Source organism: Monodon monoceros, unplaced genomic scaffold, assembly GCF_005190385.1.
Source record: "Monodon monoceros isolate NGI ecotype Baffin Bay Population unplaced genomic scaffold, NGI_Narwhal_1 Super_Scaffold_20, whole genome shotgun sequence".
Lineage (NCBI taxonomy): Eukaryota > Metazoa > Chordata > Mammalia > Artiodactyla > Monodontidae > Monodon > Monodon monoceros.
In genome coordinates, this window is record NW_021703777.1 from 32,355,139 (window position 1) to 32,369,975 (window position 14,837).

The 14,837-nt window shown below is 41.0% G+C and overlaps 1 protein-coding gene across 4 annotated transcripts in view; it reads left to right on the forward strand.

Moving 5' to 3' along the window:
• TMEM131L (transmembrane 131 like) overlaps nt 1-14,837 on the forward strand; it is a 159,751-nt gene that overhangs the window by 112,788 nt on the left and 32,126 nt on the right. For all 4 annotated transcript variants that reach the window (XM_029235129.1, XM_029235132.1, XM_029235130.1 and 1 more), the window contains exons 17-24: nt 4,112-4,253; nt 4,711-4,820; nt 5,816-5,888; nt 8,551-8,678; nt 11,392-11,534; nt 13,201-13,387; nt 13,598-13,783; nt 14,489-14,638. In XM_029235129.1, the coding sequence (XP_029090962.1) occupies nt 4,112-4,253; nt 4,711-4,820; nt 5,816-5,888; nt 8,551-8,678; nt 11,392-11,534; nt 13,201-13,387; nt 13,598-13,783; nt 14,489-14,638 (1,119 nt within the window). The remainder of the gene's footprint in view (nt 1-4,111; nt 4,254-4,710; nt 4,821-5,815; nt 5,889-8,550; nt 8,679-11,391; nt 11,535-13,200; nt 13,388-13,597; nt 13,784-14,488; nt 14,639-14,837) is intronic.

A 14,837-nucleotide genomic window follows, 5' to 3' on the forward strand; every position in this document is an offset into this window, starting at 1 on the left:
TAGATTTACCAAGGCTTGATTTGTGACACAAGATACAACCTATCCTGGAGAATGTTCCATGAGCACTTGAGAAGAAAGTGCAGTATATTTTTTTTTGGATGGAGTGTCCTATAAATATCAAGTCCATCTTGTTTAATGTGTCATTTAAAGCTTGTGTTTCCTTATTTATTTTCATTGTGGATGATCTGTCCATATGTGAAAGTGGGCTGTTCAAGTCACCTACTACGATTGTGTTACTGTTGATTTTCCCTTTTATGGCTGTTAGCATTTGCCATATGTATTGAGGTGCTCCTATGTTGAGTGCATAAATATTTACAGTTGTTATATCTTTTTCTTGGATTGATCCCTTGATCACTATCTAGTGTCCTTCTTTGTCTCTTGTAATAGTCTTTATTTTAAAGTCTGTTTTGTCTGATACGAGAATTGCTACTCGAGCTTTCTTTTGCTTTCCATATGCCTGGAATATCTTTTTCCAGCCCCTAACTTTCAGTCTTTATGTGTCTCTAGGGCTGAAGTGGGTGTCTTGTAGACAGCATATATACGGGTCTTGTTTTTGTATCCATTCAGCCAGTCTGTGTCTTTTGGTGGGAGCATTTAATCCATTTACATTTAAGGTAGTTACCGATATATATGTTCCTATTACCATTTTCTTAATTGTTTGTTATTGTAGGTCCTTTCCTTTTCTTGTGTTTCCTGCCTAGAGAAGTTCCTTTAGCATTTGTTGTAAAGCTGGTTTGGTGGTGCTGAATTCTCTTAGCTTTTGCTTGTCTGTAAAGGTTTTAATTTCTCCGTCCAATCTGAGTGAGGTCCTTGCTGGGTAGAGTAATCTTGGTTGTAGGTTTTTTCCTTTCATCACTTTAGGTATGTGCTGACACTCCCTACTGGCTTGCAGAGTTTCTGCTGAAAGATCAGCTGTTAACCTTATGGGGATTCTTAGACCCTTTCTTTTTCTCTTCTTCTTCTGGGACCCCTGCAATTCGAATGTTAGTGCGTTTAATGTTGTCCCAGAGGTCTCTGAGACTGTCCTCAATTCTTTTCTTTCTTTTTTCTTTATTCTGCTCTGCAGTAGTTATTTCCACTATTTTATCTTCCAGGTCACTTATCCATTCTTCTGCCTCAGTTATTCTGCTATTGATTCCTTCTAGAATATTTTAAATTTCATTTATTGTGTTGTTCATCATTGTTTGCTCTTTAGTTCTTCTAGGTCCTTGTTAAATGTTTCTTGAATTTTCTCTTTTCTATTTCCAAGATTTTGGATCATCTTCACTATCATTATTCTGAATTCTTTTTCAGGTAGACTGCCTATTTCCTCTTCAGTTGTTTGGTCTGGTGGGTTTTTACCTTGCTCCTTCATCTGCTGCATATTTCTCTGTCTTCTTATTTTGTTTAACTTACTGTGTTTGGGGTCTCCTTTTTGCAGGCTGCAGGTTTGTAGTTCCCATTGTTTCTGGTGTCTGCCCCCAGTGGGTAAGGTTGGTTCAGTGGGTTGTGTAGGCTTCCTGGTGGAGGGGACTGGTGCCTGTGTTCTGGTGGGTGGGGCTGGATCTTGTCTTTCTGGTGGGCAGGACTGCGTCTGGTGGTGTATTTTGGGGTGTCTGTGAACTTAGTATGATTTTAGGCAGCCTCTCTGTGTTCCTGTCTTGCTAGTTGTTTGGCATGGGGCATCCAGCACTGGAGCTTGCTGGCCATTAGGTGGAGCTGGGTCTTAGCATTGAGACGGAGATCTCTGGGAGAGCTCACGCCAATTGATATTACATGGGTCCAGGAGGTCTCTGGTGGTCCAGTGTCCTGAACTTGGCTCTCCCACCTCAGAGGCTCAGGCTTGACACCAGGCCAGAGCACCAAGACCTTGTCAGCCACATGGCTCAGAAGAAAAGGGAGAAAAAAGAAAGAAAAGAATAAATAAATAATTTAAAAAATTATTAAAATAAAAAGAAAAGTAGAGAATAACCAAACCAATAAACAAATCCCCCAGTGTTAACAACTGCTAAAAACTATAGTAAGATAAGCATAGAAATCGGAAACAAATCACTCGCAGACTGCCAACCCCACGTCTACAGTTGCTCGCGCAGTCCACTGCCTCAACTTTGGGATGATTCGTTGTCTATTCAGGTGTTCCACAGATGCAGGGTACATCAGGTTGATTGGGGGGATTTAATCCGCTGCTCCTGAGGCTGCTGGGAGAGATCTCCCTTTCTCTTCTTTGTTTGCACAGCTCCTGGGGCTCAGCTTTGGTTTTGGCCCTGCCTCAACGTGCAGGTCGCTTGAGGGCGTCTGTTCCCACTCAGACAGGACGGGGTTAAAGGAGCCGCTGATTAGGGGGCTCTGGCTCATTCAGGCCGGGGGTGGGGAGGGAGGAGTATAGTAGTTACACTTCGAACACGGGATGAGCCTGCGGTGGTACAGGCTGACGTGACGTTGCAACAGCCTGAGGCGTGCTGTGTGTTCTCCCAGGGAACTTATCTCTGGATCATGGGACCCTGGCAGTGGCGGGCTGCACAGGCTCCTGGCGGGGTGTGGATAGTGACCTGCACTTGCACACAGAAGTTTTTGTGGCAGCAGCAGCAGTGTTAGTGGTTCATGCCCATCTCTAGGGTCTGAGCTGATAGCCACGGCTCACGCCCGTCTCTGGAGCTCATTTAGGCAGTTACCTGAATCTCCTCTCCTCATGCACCCCCAAAACAGTGGTCTCTTGCCTCTGAGGCAGGTCCAGACTTTTTCCTGGACTCCCTCCCGGCTACTTGTGGCACACTAGCCCCCTTCAGGCTGTGTTCATGCAGCCAACCTCAGTCCTCTCCCTGGGATCTGACCGAAGCCGGAGCCTCAGCTCCCAGCCCCCATGTGCCCCGGCGGGTGAGCAGACAAGCGTCTCGAGCTGGTGAGTGCTGGTTGGTACCGATCCTCTGTGTGGGAATCTCTCCACTTTGTCCTCTGCTCCCCTGTTGCTGCGCTCCCCTCCATGGCTCTGAAGCTTCCCCCCTGCCCACACCCCATCTCCGCCAGTGAAGGGGCTTCCTAGTGTGTGGAAACCTTTCCTCCTTCACAGCTCCCTCCCACTGGTGCAGGTCCCATCCCTATTCTTTTGTCTCTGTTTTTTTTCTTTTTTCTTTTGCCCTACCCAGGTACGGGGGGAGTTTCTTGCCTTTTGGGAGGTCTGAGGTCTTCTGCCAGCGTTCAGTAGGTGTTCTGCAGGAGCAGTTCCACGTGTAGATGTAGTTTTGATGTATTTGTGGGGAGGAAGGTGATCTCCTCGTCCCACTCCTCTGCCATCTTGAAGGTCCCTCCTCTCTTTTTTCTTTTTTAAAATCCAGAGTCCATTCAAGGACCATGCATTGCATTTGGTTGTCATGTTTCCTTAATTTTCTTCAGACTAGTGTCTGCACCTTTTTTCATCTTTCATAGTGTCAGTGTTTTAAAGCGTCCTAGCCAGTTGTCTTATAGAACATTCAAAACGTTGGATTTTTGGCGGTTGGTTCTTCAAGTTTACATTCCTGTTAAGCATTTCGGGGAAGAGTACTAATTACTTGGTCGGTGTTGTGTCTTTATCATTTCATCACCTGAGGGAGGGACATAAATGTCAGTTTGTCCCATTATTGACATTGCTCAGTTGAATCATTTGACTCTCTCCATTGTAGATGGTTTTCCTTTTGCAATTAATATGTAATATGTGCTATGATAATTCAAGACCATGTACATTTCCTGTTCCCTGAGAATGTTTCACCCCATGATTTTGGCATCCATTGATAATCCTTGCCTGGGATCAGTTGTTGAATTGATGGCTGCAAAAATGGTGATGTTTCTAATTATTTTGTTCATTCTACACTCTTTTTGAGCATCACTGTGGATTCTTTGGTCCTTACCACCATTATTATTTTTGATGCTGACTTGTCCCAGATTTGCCTGATGGGAGCGCTGTGTGCCCATCATTCTTTGAGCACTTCCTTGCTCTCTAGTAAAACAGGACCTTCCAGGATCATCTTGTAGTTTGTGTCACCCAGACTCCAAATAAATCATTTTTTTCCAAGATCCCCTTGTTCCTCTTAGTGGAAGTGATTTCCTTTTTTTCTGTCAAAATTATTTTTCATAATTTCTTTGTTTACGCATTACACAGGAGGAACGTTTTAGGAATGACTCGGTTTGCCCACTCGAAGAAATCCAAGGAGTCCGAACCCTTTGCTCTCTTCCTGCCTCGTTTGATCCCGGAGGCTGGCCTCATGTTAAACTTCAGCGCCACCGCCCTGAGGAACAGCGTGGTGAGGGTCCTGCATCTTTTCATCTCTTCATTTCACCCCAGCTCTTGGGTTTTTATGTTATCAGAGTATCGCCACCTTGAGATACTGTTTCAGAACCAAAATTAGTGGAAATTAAGTGGCGCACGTATGCCATTCAGTGCTTTCAGGAGGGAGGTGTCAGAAGAACAAAAGTAAGGGGTAAGACTCATGAACAGACTGAAAATGCTTAAAACAAACACGTTTTATGAAGTCTGTATTCAGTTCAGAATCTTATCAGCTAAGAAAGTATTCAACCGCAACAACAGAAAATCCTGACTAACACGGGCTTCAGTAGGAGTGAGTGAGTTTGAAGTTCAGAGGGGAGAGGAATTGACTGGGTGATGGTTCATGGTTAGATGCAGGTGATGCACTTTTGCAGGGGCATCTCAGGAGTGGTTCTGCCTTCCCTGGGGTCTGACTCTCCTCTCTGCACATCTAGGTGAAGTACTTTGTGGTGAAGAACCCTTCCTCATGGCCAGTCTCCCTGCAGCTCCTGCCTGTCTCCTTGTACCCGAAGCCCGAGGCTGCCGCGCGCCTGCTGCACAAATGGTAATGCCCAGCTGGTGAAGACCTCTCACGGGGTGTTGGGAGGTCCTGTTAAGACCCAGAATTATTTAACGTCCTTTGCGTTTTCCCTGGGACCTGTGTGTGGATGTGCCTGGGATCAGCCTGTGACCACAGCCCCCATCTCCTCAGTGCAGACCCCTGAGGACAGTTCCCAGTTCTGGGTACCGTGTGGGTCTTGAATGTTACCATGTCAAGTCCAGGGCCCAGCACAATATTCTTTTCTTGTCAGGGAACCTTTACAATCATGATTTTTCACATGTACTCCTAAAATTTAGAATTGAAATCACAGTGACCTCTGGGCAACACAAGAAATGAGTTTAGTGGTTCAGTGTGTTTTAACCTAGTGTTGTTATACAAAATATGATCATAGTTCACGTCCGTTACATCTTATTTTTGCACAGTAGTCACAGTTTCACTTAGCATGTTTCCTCTTCTGGCTCAGTGACACCTGCCCTCATCCCTGGGTCTCAGCTTCAGGATTCCTGATGTTTTGGACCACAGGAGTCTCTGTTTGGGGTGGGGGTAGGGGCGTTCTGTGCTTTGAAGGATGTTTAGCAGCATTCCTGGCTCCCACCCAGTAGATGCCAGTGGGACCTCCCCAGCTGCAGCAACCAAAAGTGTCTCTAGATGTGGCCAAATATCCACTGGGAGATAGAACGGTCCATGGCTGAGAGTCACTTCCTATCAGGTTCCATAGCTGTGAACCATTTGGGAGAAAAAAAAAAATGGCTTCATGTTGGGAGCTTTTGTCACCATATGATTCTTTACATTCTGTGCTGCCAACATGATTCATTCAACAATATTTATTGAGCTCTTACAACATGCCTGGTACAGCGTGGGGGGCTGCGACACAGGAGTGACAGGTCGGGGTGAACTGGGTCTGTGTGCAAATACATGCATACGTATCTATATGCGCACGTATGTTCTCCTCTTCCTTGGTGATCTGAATGCTCTTTTAAACAGTTTTTTCTTTACAGGTTTGGCACCGATGTACAGATGATCAATTTCACAACTAGTGAATTCCAGCTCACCAAGGCTTGCCCTTACCGGGTAGGATGTCATCTTTACACAGAAAAAAGAACGCTGACAAGCTAGACACATAGCATATGGGCCTCACTGATTTGTGTTTCAAGTGTCTTTATGTAATATCTGTGGCTCTCTATTTTTGTACTCTAGGAGTTAAGTATACGTAACAGCTTTTTCCAATTAACTAACGCAGCAGGAGCCCACGGTTCATGTGAGCCTGTAAATCATTTTAATTTGATCATTTAGATTCCTGTGAGTGAGGAAATAACAATTGAATCAGAGCTATGTAGAAAACCATAAAGCCCGAGATCCCAGAATATATAATTCTCTTAAGATTCCTTGGCCCCATCAAATTCTTTTAAGGGCAAGATAAGGTAAAAACAAATATGTTAAAAAGAAATCTTCTCTTACTAAACTGGCTTCATGTTTTTAGCAGATCACCCAGTTTCTGTGATAGTCACCTGCTCTATAAAAAAGGATTTCTGGGAGTCTTGAGCCTCTGGGCCCTCATGAGGTCTCGCATAAATACCCAGGGAGGGAGTAAACATGTCACGTGGCGAGGACATTGCTTAACTGGGAACTGGCAGCCTGCTTTCTGAGTTTTCACGCAGTCGTCCTGTGGGTCACTGGTATTCTGTGCTTGAGATCAATTAAAAATGAAGCATCTCTTAAAAAAATACACAGACACACATATGCATGTCACTGTGGTTCTAATACACACACGTATTCAAATGCCTTGGGTATTTTCTTCTTTCTCTACCCATAACGCTCCAAAGATACGCTGTTGGCTCTAGATTAACTTGAAAGAGGGGGGCCACAGATAGCCTCCAACTGTGAGTTAGAACGAATCAAAGCAAGCTTTTAAGTGGATTTTTAACAGAGAGTTATTTATAGTAAGAAACACGCAAGCAGTAGCGTTCCTTTCCCTTTGTCAGTGGTCTAGGCAGTTGGGTCTTGTGTTAGCAAGCCTGTCCTGCCCTGTCCCTCTCACTCGTCTCTTCACCAGGCAGTCTCCCAGGACTGCTGGGAGGTAAATGAGTCCAAAATGCTAACAGGTATTTTGTCCCACGACTACTTAACCACATGTAACTTGAAATTCCAAAAATAATGCCAGTTTCTTTTACATGTCAGTGTTCTATTCAGATTTAAACAAATGGTGGAACTCGCGAAAAGATTTTAATCTGTGATTGAAGATTTTCCCTGAGAATGTTATACCTTTTGTGACAAAGGAGATATCACCATTGTTAATTTATTACATTGACAAAAAGAATAGTCAGTATCAATGTCTCTGAGACACTACAAATTTAACTTAAAATCCTTATTAGAATTCTTTGCTATATAAGAAAGAACTACATTTTTGTTTTGTTGGTTTATTTTTAGAAATGCGGTCCCTTTGGTTAAGACCATTGGACATTCAAAGTTCCAAAGCCAGGCTCCTCCATGTAGTCCTGGGTAAATTATTTAACCTCTCCAGGTCTCCTCTTTTTCACTCATAATAATGTTTGAAGATTCCATAGGTTTATAGAATGCTTAGCATTTTATATGCCTAATTATATTCCAGAGCCTGGCATATAAGAACTATTTTATTTAATAATTGGTGCTGTTGTTATTATGCTTTTAATACCCTAAATCGGCAGCTTTTTTTCAACATTCATATGTGTATAAAGCAGAATTCCTCCCTTCATGAAGTTTATAATTTTAATGAAAATGAATCAAATGCCATCGCTATTTCTTCTTTCAGATAGTATGGGAAATGTGAGCAATAACTGAGGGATAAAACAAATTTAAAAACTAAAAATATAGAAAAGAGAAATATTATGAAGACTACATGGTTACAGTTCTAAAGAATTAATAAATTATTTTTAGTGAGAAGGTGCTAGAAAAAACATTGGAAAGAGGGAAAGTCTACCACAATGATGAAGAACTAAATCTTTTTTTTTTTTTTTTTTTGCGGTACACGGGCCTCTTACTGTTGTGGCCTCTCCCGTTGCGGAGCACAGGCTCCGGACGCTCAAGCTCAGTGGCCATGGCTCACGGGCCCAGCCGCTCCGCTGCATGTGGGATCTTCCCGGACCGGGGCACGAACCCATGTCCCCTGCATCGGCAGGCGGACTCTCAACCACTGCACCACCAGGGAAGCCCGAAGAACTAAATCTTGAATATTAAATTTAGAACACAAAATTTATTCAGAGAAAGTGAGAAATCTTGGGGAGAATAAAGGAGGATATGAATAAATAAAGATCTTTCTCCTAAATGGAGAAACTAAATAAAGATGGTTTCTTTATAAACTTAATATTAAAGAGAATTTAGGGTTGTCCAGCAGTGGACAGGTGGTTTGGTCAGATTCCTGTAGCATTCAAGCAGAGGCTATTGCTCTGTTTTCTCAGTAATGTTTTACATCCAAAGCATCTTTGCATCAAAGGCCTGTAGCCCCAGCTCCCATCTGGTCCAGATGGCAAGTCCCCTTTCCAGCCTCTGTGTCAGGTTGTCCTGCAACCTCTGCCTCTGCTTCTCAGCCGGGCTCGGAAACTTTTGATGGGTGTGAACTCTCGCAGTAAACAAGTTCCACAGGTTGATTTGGGTGGTCAGATCCAGACGTTAAAGAAACAGCAGTCATGTTTATGCATTTTAATGAAGATGGAATCTTGTTCTCTAGGAGTTAATTGCATTTATTAATGACTTGCAGGGTGTGCATTCTGAGGAATCCAGGTTTGGCATCCTCCACTTACATTTGCAACCTTTGGAAAGGAAAAGGGTTGGTGTAGTTTTCACGCCAGCTGACTATGGAAAAGTCACCTCCCTCATCCTAATCCGGTAGGTGTGTCTCTTTCTCATTGGCTGGCTGACTCTTTCTCTCAAGAATCTCTTTAGCTAAGAGGTGACGTTGACTCACTCAGGCCCTCAGTGATGAGCTGTGTCCAAGGGTAGGAGAGGCAGTGGCTGAGGAGAGCGGCTCCCTCAGTCTCTGCACTTAGGCCTTCTGTGTGTCAGGTTCCTGCCTTGTACCATGGGTAGCGTGTGCCCACCTCTCCAAGGGCAGCGGTACCCTCCCTGCGGCATCTCATCCACTGTCACAGAGGGCAGAGCACACGTATGAACACACACACACACACACACACACGCACACATCCACACTTACTTTTCTGTCCTCAGCTCAGAAGAATAATTGAAACACTGCCATATACGTTTTCATTCCGTGGTGTTTGGATTTACACTGTTCTCATGTCTCTCTTGCTTCTGGAATTCTCTGTAGCCCCAAAGGACAATGGAAAAAATCCTTAGTTGAGCCCACTGGCTTGTTTTACTTCTTTTCCTTCCTTTTAAATGAACAATTATTGCCAGCTGATTTAAGCAGCCAAATGTTTTTCATTCTGAATTTTTTTTCCTCTTTACTCTTTATTGAGAGTCTTCTTTCAAAAATTTACAGTAAATACAGATCTCTGTTGAAGCTCTCTCTGCATTGGTGAGACTTCTAACACAAATTTAATTTTTTCATTAATGACGTTTTAGTTATATATATCTTTTAAGCTTTTCCAGTGTCATACCAGTTGGCAAAAGACTTTCTTATTCAGGACTTCCTTTAATATACGAGTTTGTTCTTCTGCAGGTGAGTGCTGCTAAAAAGAAAATGCACTAAGATAAAGTTCTTAAAAGAGTCTGCTTGTTCATTGTAAAACAACTGTACACGCCCCCTGCCAAAAAAAGAAGTACCCATAAAGCACTCATACTGCATCCATGGTTGTCTCCAAGAAAAATATGTTGGCGACTGTTTGAATTATAAGCTGAATTAGCCACTTTTTTTCATGGAACACCATTTTTACTTGAAAGGATGATTAGCAGAAAAACTATGGTTGTTTCAGATTCAGGTACTTGGCAAACGTTTTCCCGAAAATGAACAAAGTGAGCCTGTCACTTCAAGGGTAGTGTTTGTTGCCAATGATAAAATTTGAGCATTCGCATGAAAAGTAGAGTTTTGGAAAACTTGTATCTGCCACTGTGAGCTTCACAGCTTCTCAATACTTAAAGTACTTTTCTGTTAACCACAGTGAGGATATTAATAAACGTGATTTTTATAAGTATAATGAAATGTGTCAACATTTGGAAGATCTACATATCACAGTGAACCGTCTTTTCCAAATAACTAATTATGATAATCCAAAAATCATCCCTGGTAAAATGTGCAAGAGAGACCACTGGATTTTAATGTAACAAACTATGAAAATTCATTAATATAGTTTCAGATTTCACATCATAAAGAACCTTCAAGAGACTTCACTTGTTGAATATTGGTGTTGTATCAAAGATTTGCCACATAGATAACTAAGCACAGGGAACTGTATTCAGTACTCTGTAATGACCTATATGGGAATAGAATCTAAAAAAAAGTGGATATATGTCTATGTATAAGTGATTCACTTTGTTGTACAGCAGAAACTAACACAAGATTGTAAATCTATACTCCGATAAAAAATTAAATTAAAAAAAGAGACTGTTTTGTTAAGCATTTAAGTAATGCTGACTAGAACAAACGAATAACTAACGTTCTAGTAAGCATTTTAGTGCTCTGCTGACAACGTGTGTCCTTTTAAACCCATTCTCTGTTGAAGAACTAAGGTCATGGGAAGTGTAGAGATAAGCTTTACCTCATCCCAGCTTAAGCTGTGTCAGGCTTGAAAAGAAAGTCTCAGTTTTTTATAGTAGTTAATTTAGTTTTGGTGGTTTCTGTATTGAGAGACACCATATTTTTCTGTAAACAATATCACTTATCTAACATCACTTTAAAGGCTTTTAAGTGGTTCAATAAAGGTTTTAATCCTTTAGATGAAGGTGTAAAGATATCTCAGTGTATTTTGCTTCTAGGGTTTACCTTAATGGCAACTGACTTTCAGTGCAGTCTGCATCATTTAAACATCATTTCCACTGAACTTTCCATCCTAGGAATCCTGATTTCAGTTAATGAAAAGGCAAAAGCTAGTCTGAATTACTATTTGACTAATAAGAACTTGAGTAGATACATGCTATTTGTAGGATGGTATTTTAAATCTTTGGTTTAAAAGATAGGATAGGATTTCATTTCTAGAATTATCCCTAAGGAAGAATTTCTTACAGTCACAATTACTATGAAAACTCCTTAATTCACCCTATGAACAGTTTTTGTCAATTTGTCTAAATTTGTTAATGTTTCTTTGTGGCCCCCCAGTTTATTCCTTCACTTTTTGTCTCTTGGAGGTCTGATCACCACCCTGGTGCCTGGTTAGAAAAATATAGGTTTCCATTCTTGGGTGGAAACTGGAGAGCGATCATGGTCATTTGCTGGTTCTTGCCCGCTCAGCTTGCCTTGACTCTGCCGGGCTTGGCAGCTTCTGTGCTCTGAGATGGCGGGAGACGCCACACTATTTAAACTGAGTTTTCTCTCAAAACTTAAAAAATTTTGTTTTGCTAATTAGGAATATTTAAATTCAAGTGCATTGTATCTTGTGACAGCTCGACTGCAGTGCATTTTTATTTGCATCTCCTTTCTCTGTAGGAATAACTTGACTGTTATCGACATGATTGGCGTGGAAGGATTTGGAGCAAGAGAGCTACTGAAGGTGGGCGGGAGACTTCCTGGCACTGGAGGTTCACTGCGCTTTAAGGTGCCCGAGTCCACACTGATGGGCTGCCGGAGACGTGAGTCCCTGCGTGTGGTCCGTGTGTGTGGTCTGTGTATGTGGCACTTGGACAGGACAGGCTTGGTGCCAAAGCCAAGAGCAAAAGGAGATATGAGAAGATTCTTTAAAAAATTTACAGTAAATTCATTGTATTGATGCTAATAATTAAATCAGGCAAACATTTGAGCATATGTAGGCTGGTACCACTTGATTAGGAACAATAGCCTTAGATATTTAACCCAACTCAAATAATAGATATGGGGGGAAAAGTATAATGTTAAGTTACCAGTAGAGTGTCAAATATTTAAGATAAATAGTGTGAAACTGTTAATTTGGTTATCAGTTACCTAATCCTAAAAAAATCACACCAAAATGATAAGTAGAGAGAAGGCTGAAGGTGAACTAACCGCCCTTTTGCAGTAATGGAAACGTTCTACGTCTGTGTTGTCCATTATGGCAGCCACTCGCTACATGTGGCTAATGAGTGCTTAAAATATAGCTCGTGTGACTGAAAAACTCAATTTTTAAATTTATTTAATTTAAATTTAATTTAAATTTAAGTAGCCATATGTGTCTAGTGGCTACTGTATCAGACAGTGCAGATTTAGAAATTTGTTTAAGTGTTCCATTAGAAAATTCTAAGTTTTGCATGTATTTAAATTAAATGCTTTTAAACTATTTATATTAGTTCCAAGAACTTCCTTAAGAACTAAGCCAAAAGTAAAACAATAGATGTAGAGTGTTTTTGGTAAATTCTGTCTTGTTTTCCTGTTATTATTTTTAATTTCAGGAACACACTGAAAGCATTTTAGTGTAACAGTATGTCTCCTATGGAGAAAACTGATTGGTGAAACCATTGGATAATTTGTAGAGCTATTTTAACGCCTGATTGTGAATTTTTTTATTTTAGAAAACTATGCTATATGAGCACTGAGTTTGAAAAGACTGGCCATTTTGCATTCAAAATCTTCATCAAAGTGTTCGTTTTTTTTCATTCATTCATTCACTCATTCATTCAATAGTTTAGAGTTGCCTTGAAAGTTAGAGTTATGGAGGAGTCTAAACCATAGAACCAGATAAAATGTTAGTCCTAATATGGAATAAATTGTGGGTTATAAATTTATAGGAATATTTTAAAAATTGATACGTCTTCCTTTTTTAAACTCCCAACATGAAATGTGCTCTCATTATTTGCAAGGATTTAACTATTTACTACCTCTTAATGTAATGGGAGTTTGAACTGTGTTTCTAGTGTCCGTGATGGTTTTACACAGAAGCACGCACACCCTCCAAACTGGTCCTGTTGGGTGTGAATGAGGCTCCCGGGGCACAGGGTGCATGGTGGCTCGTGGTAAATCCAAACTATTAAGCTTCTGAGAAGAATCAACTTTTCACCTTAACCTTTAATAAGTAAAAGAACAAAGAAGAGATTTTGGTTACTTTGGGTACGTAGGCAGATCATTTAACTTAAGAAAAACCTTGACTAGTTAAGTATTTTTATCATATTCTGGTAGTAGAATCTAGAATTTAGCTAGGAATCATGCTTTGAGCTTGTATTGAATTTTTTTTTACATTTTAATCATGTAGATCATGGTTTGTGGATTCAGTAAATGTTGATTCAGTAAATTATTTTAAATAAATTTTTCAGTTCATCTGTACTGAATATCACTTTTCATCCTCACTAGAACTGAAAGACAGCAAGCAAATTTTATCAATTACAAAGAACTTTAAGGTTGAGAATATCGGACCACTTCCTATAACTGTGACATCTCTGAAAATTAATGGGTATAATTGCCAAGGTTATGGATTTGAAGTTTTAGACTGTCAGCAGTTTTCCTTGGACCCCAACACATCCCGGGACATCAGCATTGTGTGAGCATTGGACTTTAACCTCATTTCAGTTTGGGGTTGCATTTACTATATTGTGGGGAAAAACTTTTTTTCATTGGTAAGATGTCTTGAGTTGTTTTCATGTTAGTATTTATCTTGCAGAAGTAAGAAATTCTGCTGCCATTATGATTATTCTGTTTTGTGCCTAAAATTAAAACCATCAAAGTTCATAAAGATGCCTCTTGCTGTCAGGTTTACTCCAGACTTCACCTCTTCCTGGGTCATCCGCGAGCTGACTCTGGCCACGGCGGCAGACCTGGAGTTTCGCTTCACTCTCAATGTAACCCTCCCTCATCACCTGCTGCCTCTGTGTGCGGACGTGGTTCCGGGACCCAGCTGGGAGGAGTCGTTTTGGAGGCTCACCGTCTTCTTTGTCAGGTAAGCTGCCACCTTCTCCACTGTTCCTCCCTCACTGAGTGGAGACGCCATCCAGCCGAGTTGCATGGAAATGTATATTGCCCGGTGGGATCAAAGCATATGAATTGAGTGGAATTTTGACATTCGTGAAGTAGACAAAGTAGTTCCTGGTATGCTTGAAGAGAATTTACTATTCTCTAAACTAATTGTAGGCGAGTCATAGGACCTAGGAGTGTAATGGACAGTTGTGTTCCATATATGTTCATTGGCCGTCCCGGTGGAAGATGTGAATGTTATATGTAACATTTAGGATATATGAACATCATCTGTGACATAGGATGTGTTATTAGCTCAGTGCAACGGCAGTTTGAGATTAGAAGACTAGAATGACCCTTTAAAATGTGATTTTATCCTGGAAATGTCTTTAAAAATTGAACTGCTATGTCAGAATTATAAATATTCACATTTTCAGAAACAGTTTTTTTGAATCTTTAAGAGATGTCAGAAATTATGGAGTCATTCCATATCCGTAAGATATGGAATCTTAATAGCATTTCTTTAGACTTTTCCCATCGATTGATTCACCACTCTTCTATAGAGCTAGTCTTTTTTTTTTTATTTTTTTTTATTGGCGTATAGTTGATTTACAATGTTGTGTTAGTGAGCTAGTCTTTTTAATGCCAGTCACAACCAGGCAGTAATGAACCCCGTTGCTTTCGTCCTCAGTTTGTCCCTGTTGGGTGTGATTTTAATAGCCTTCCAACAAGCACAGTACATTCTGATGGAGTTCATGAAAACGAGACAGAGGCAGAATGCCAGCTCCTCTTCACAGCAAAGCAATAGTCCGATGGATGTAATTAGCTCCCATTCTCACAAGTAAGAATTCTTGTAGTGTGGGGAGAGGGTTCTCACCTTTGGTATGACTCATTTCTGATTTTGTTTTAAGGTCATATACATTTTGGTTCCAAATTTGTTTCAGTACAATTTTCTTTAAGTCACTGTTGTGACAGCTACACCATTTCTTTCATTATAAGATAGACTTCACGTAAGGACTTAGTTTATTAAACTCCCGGAG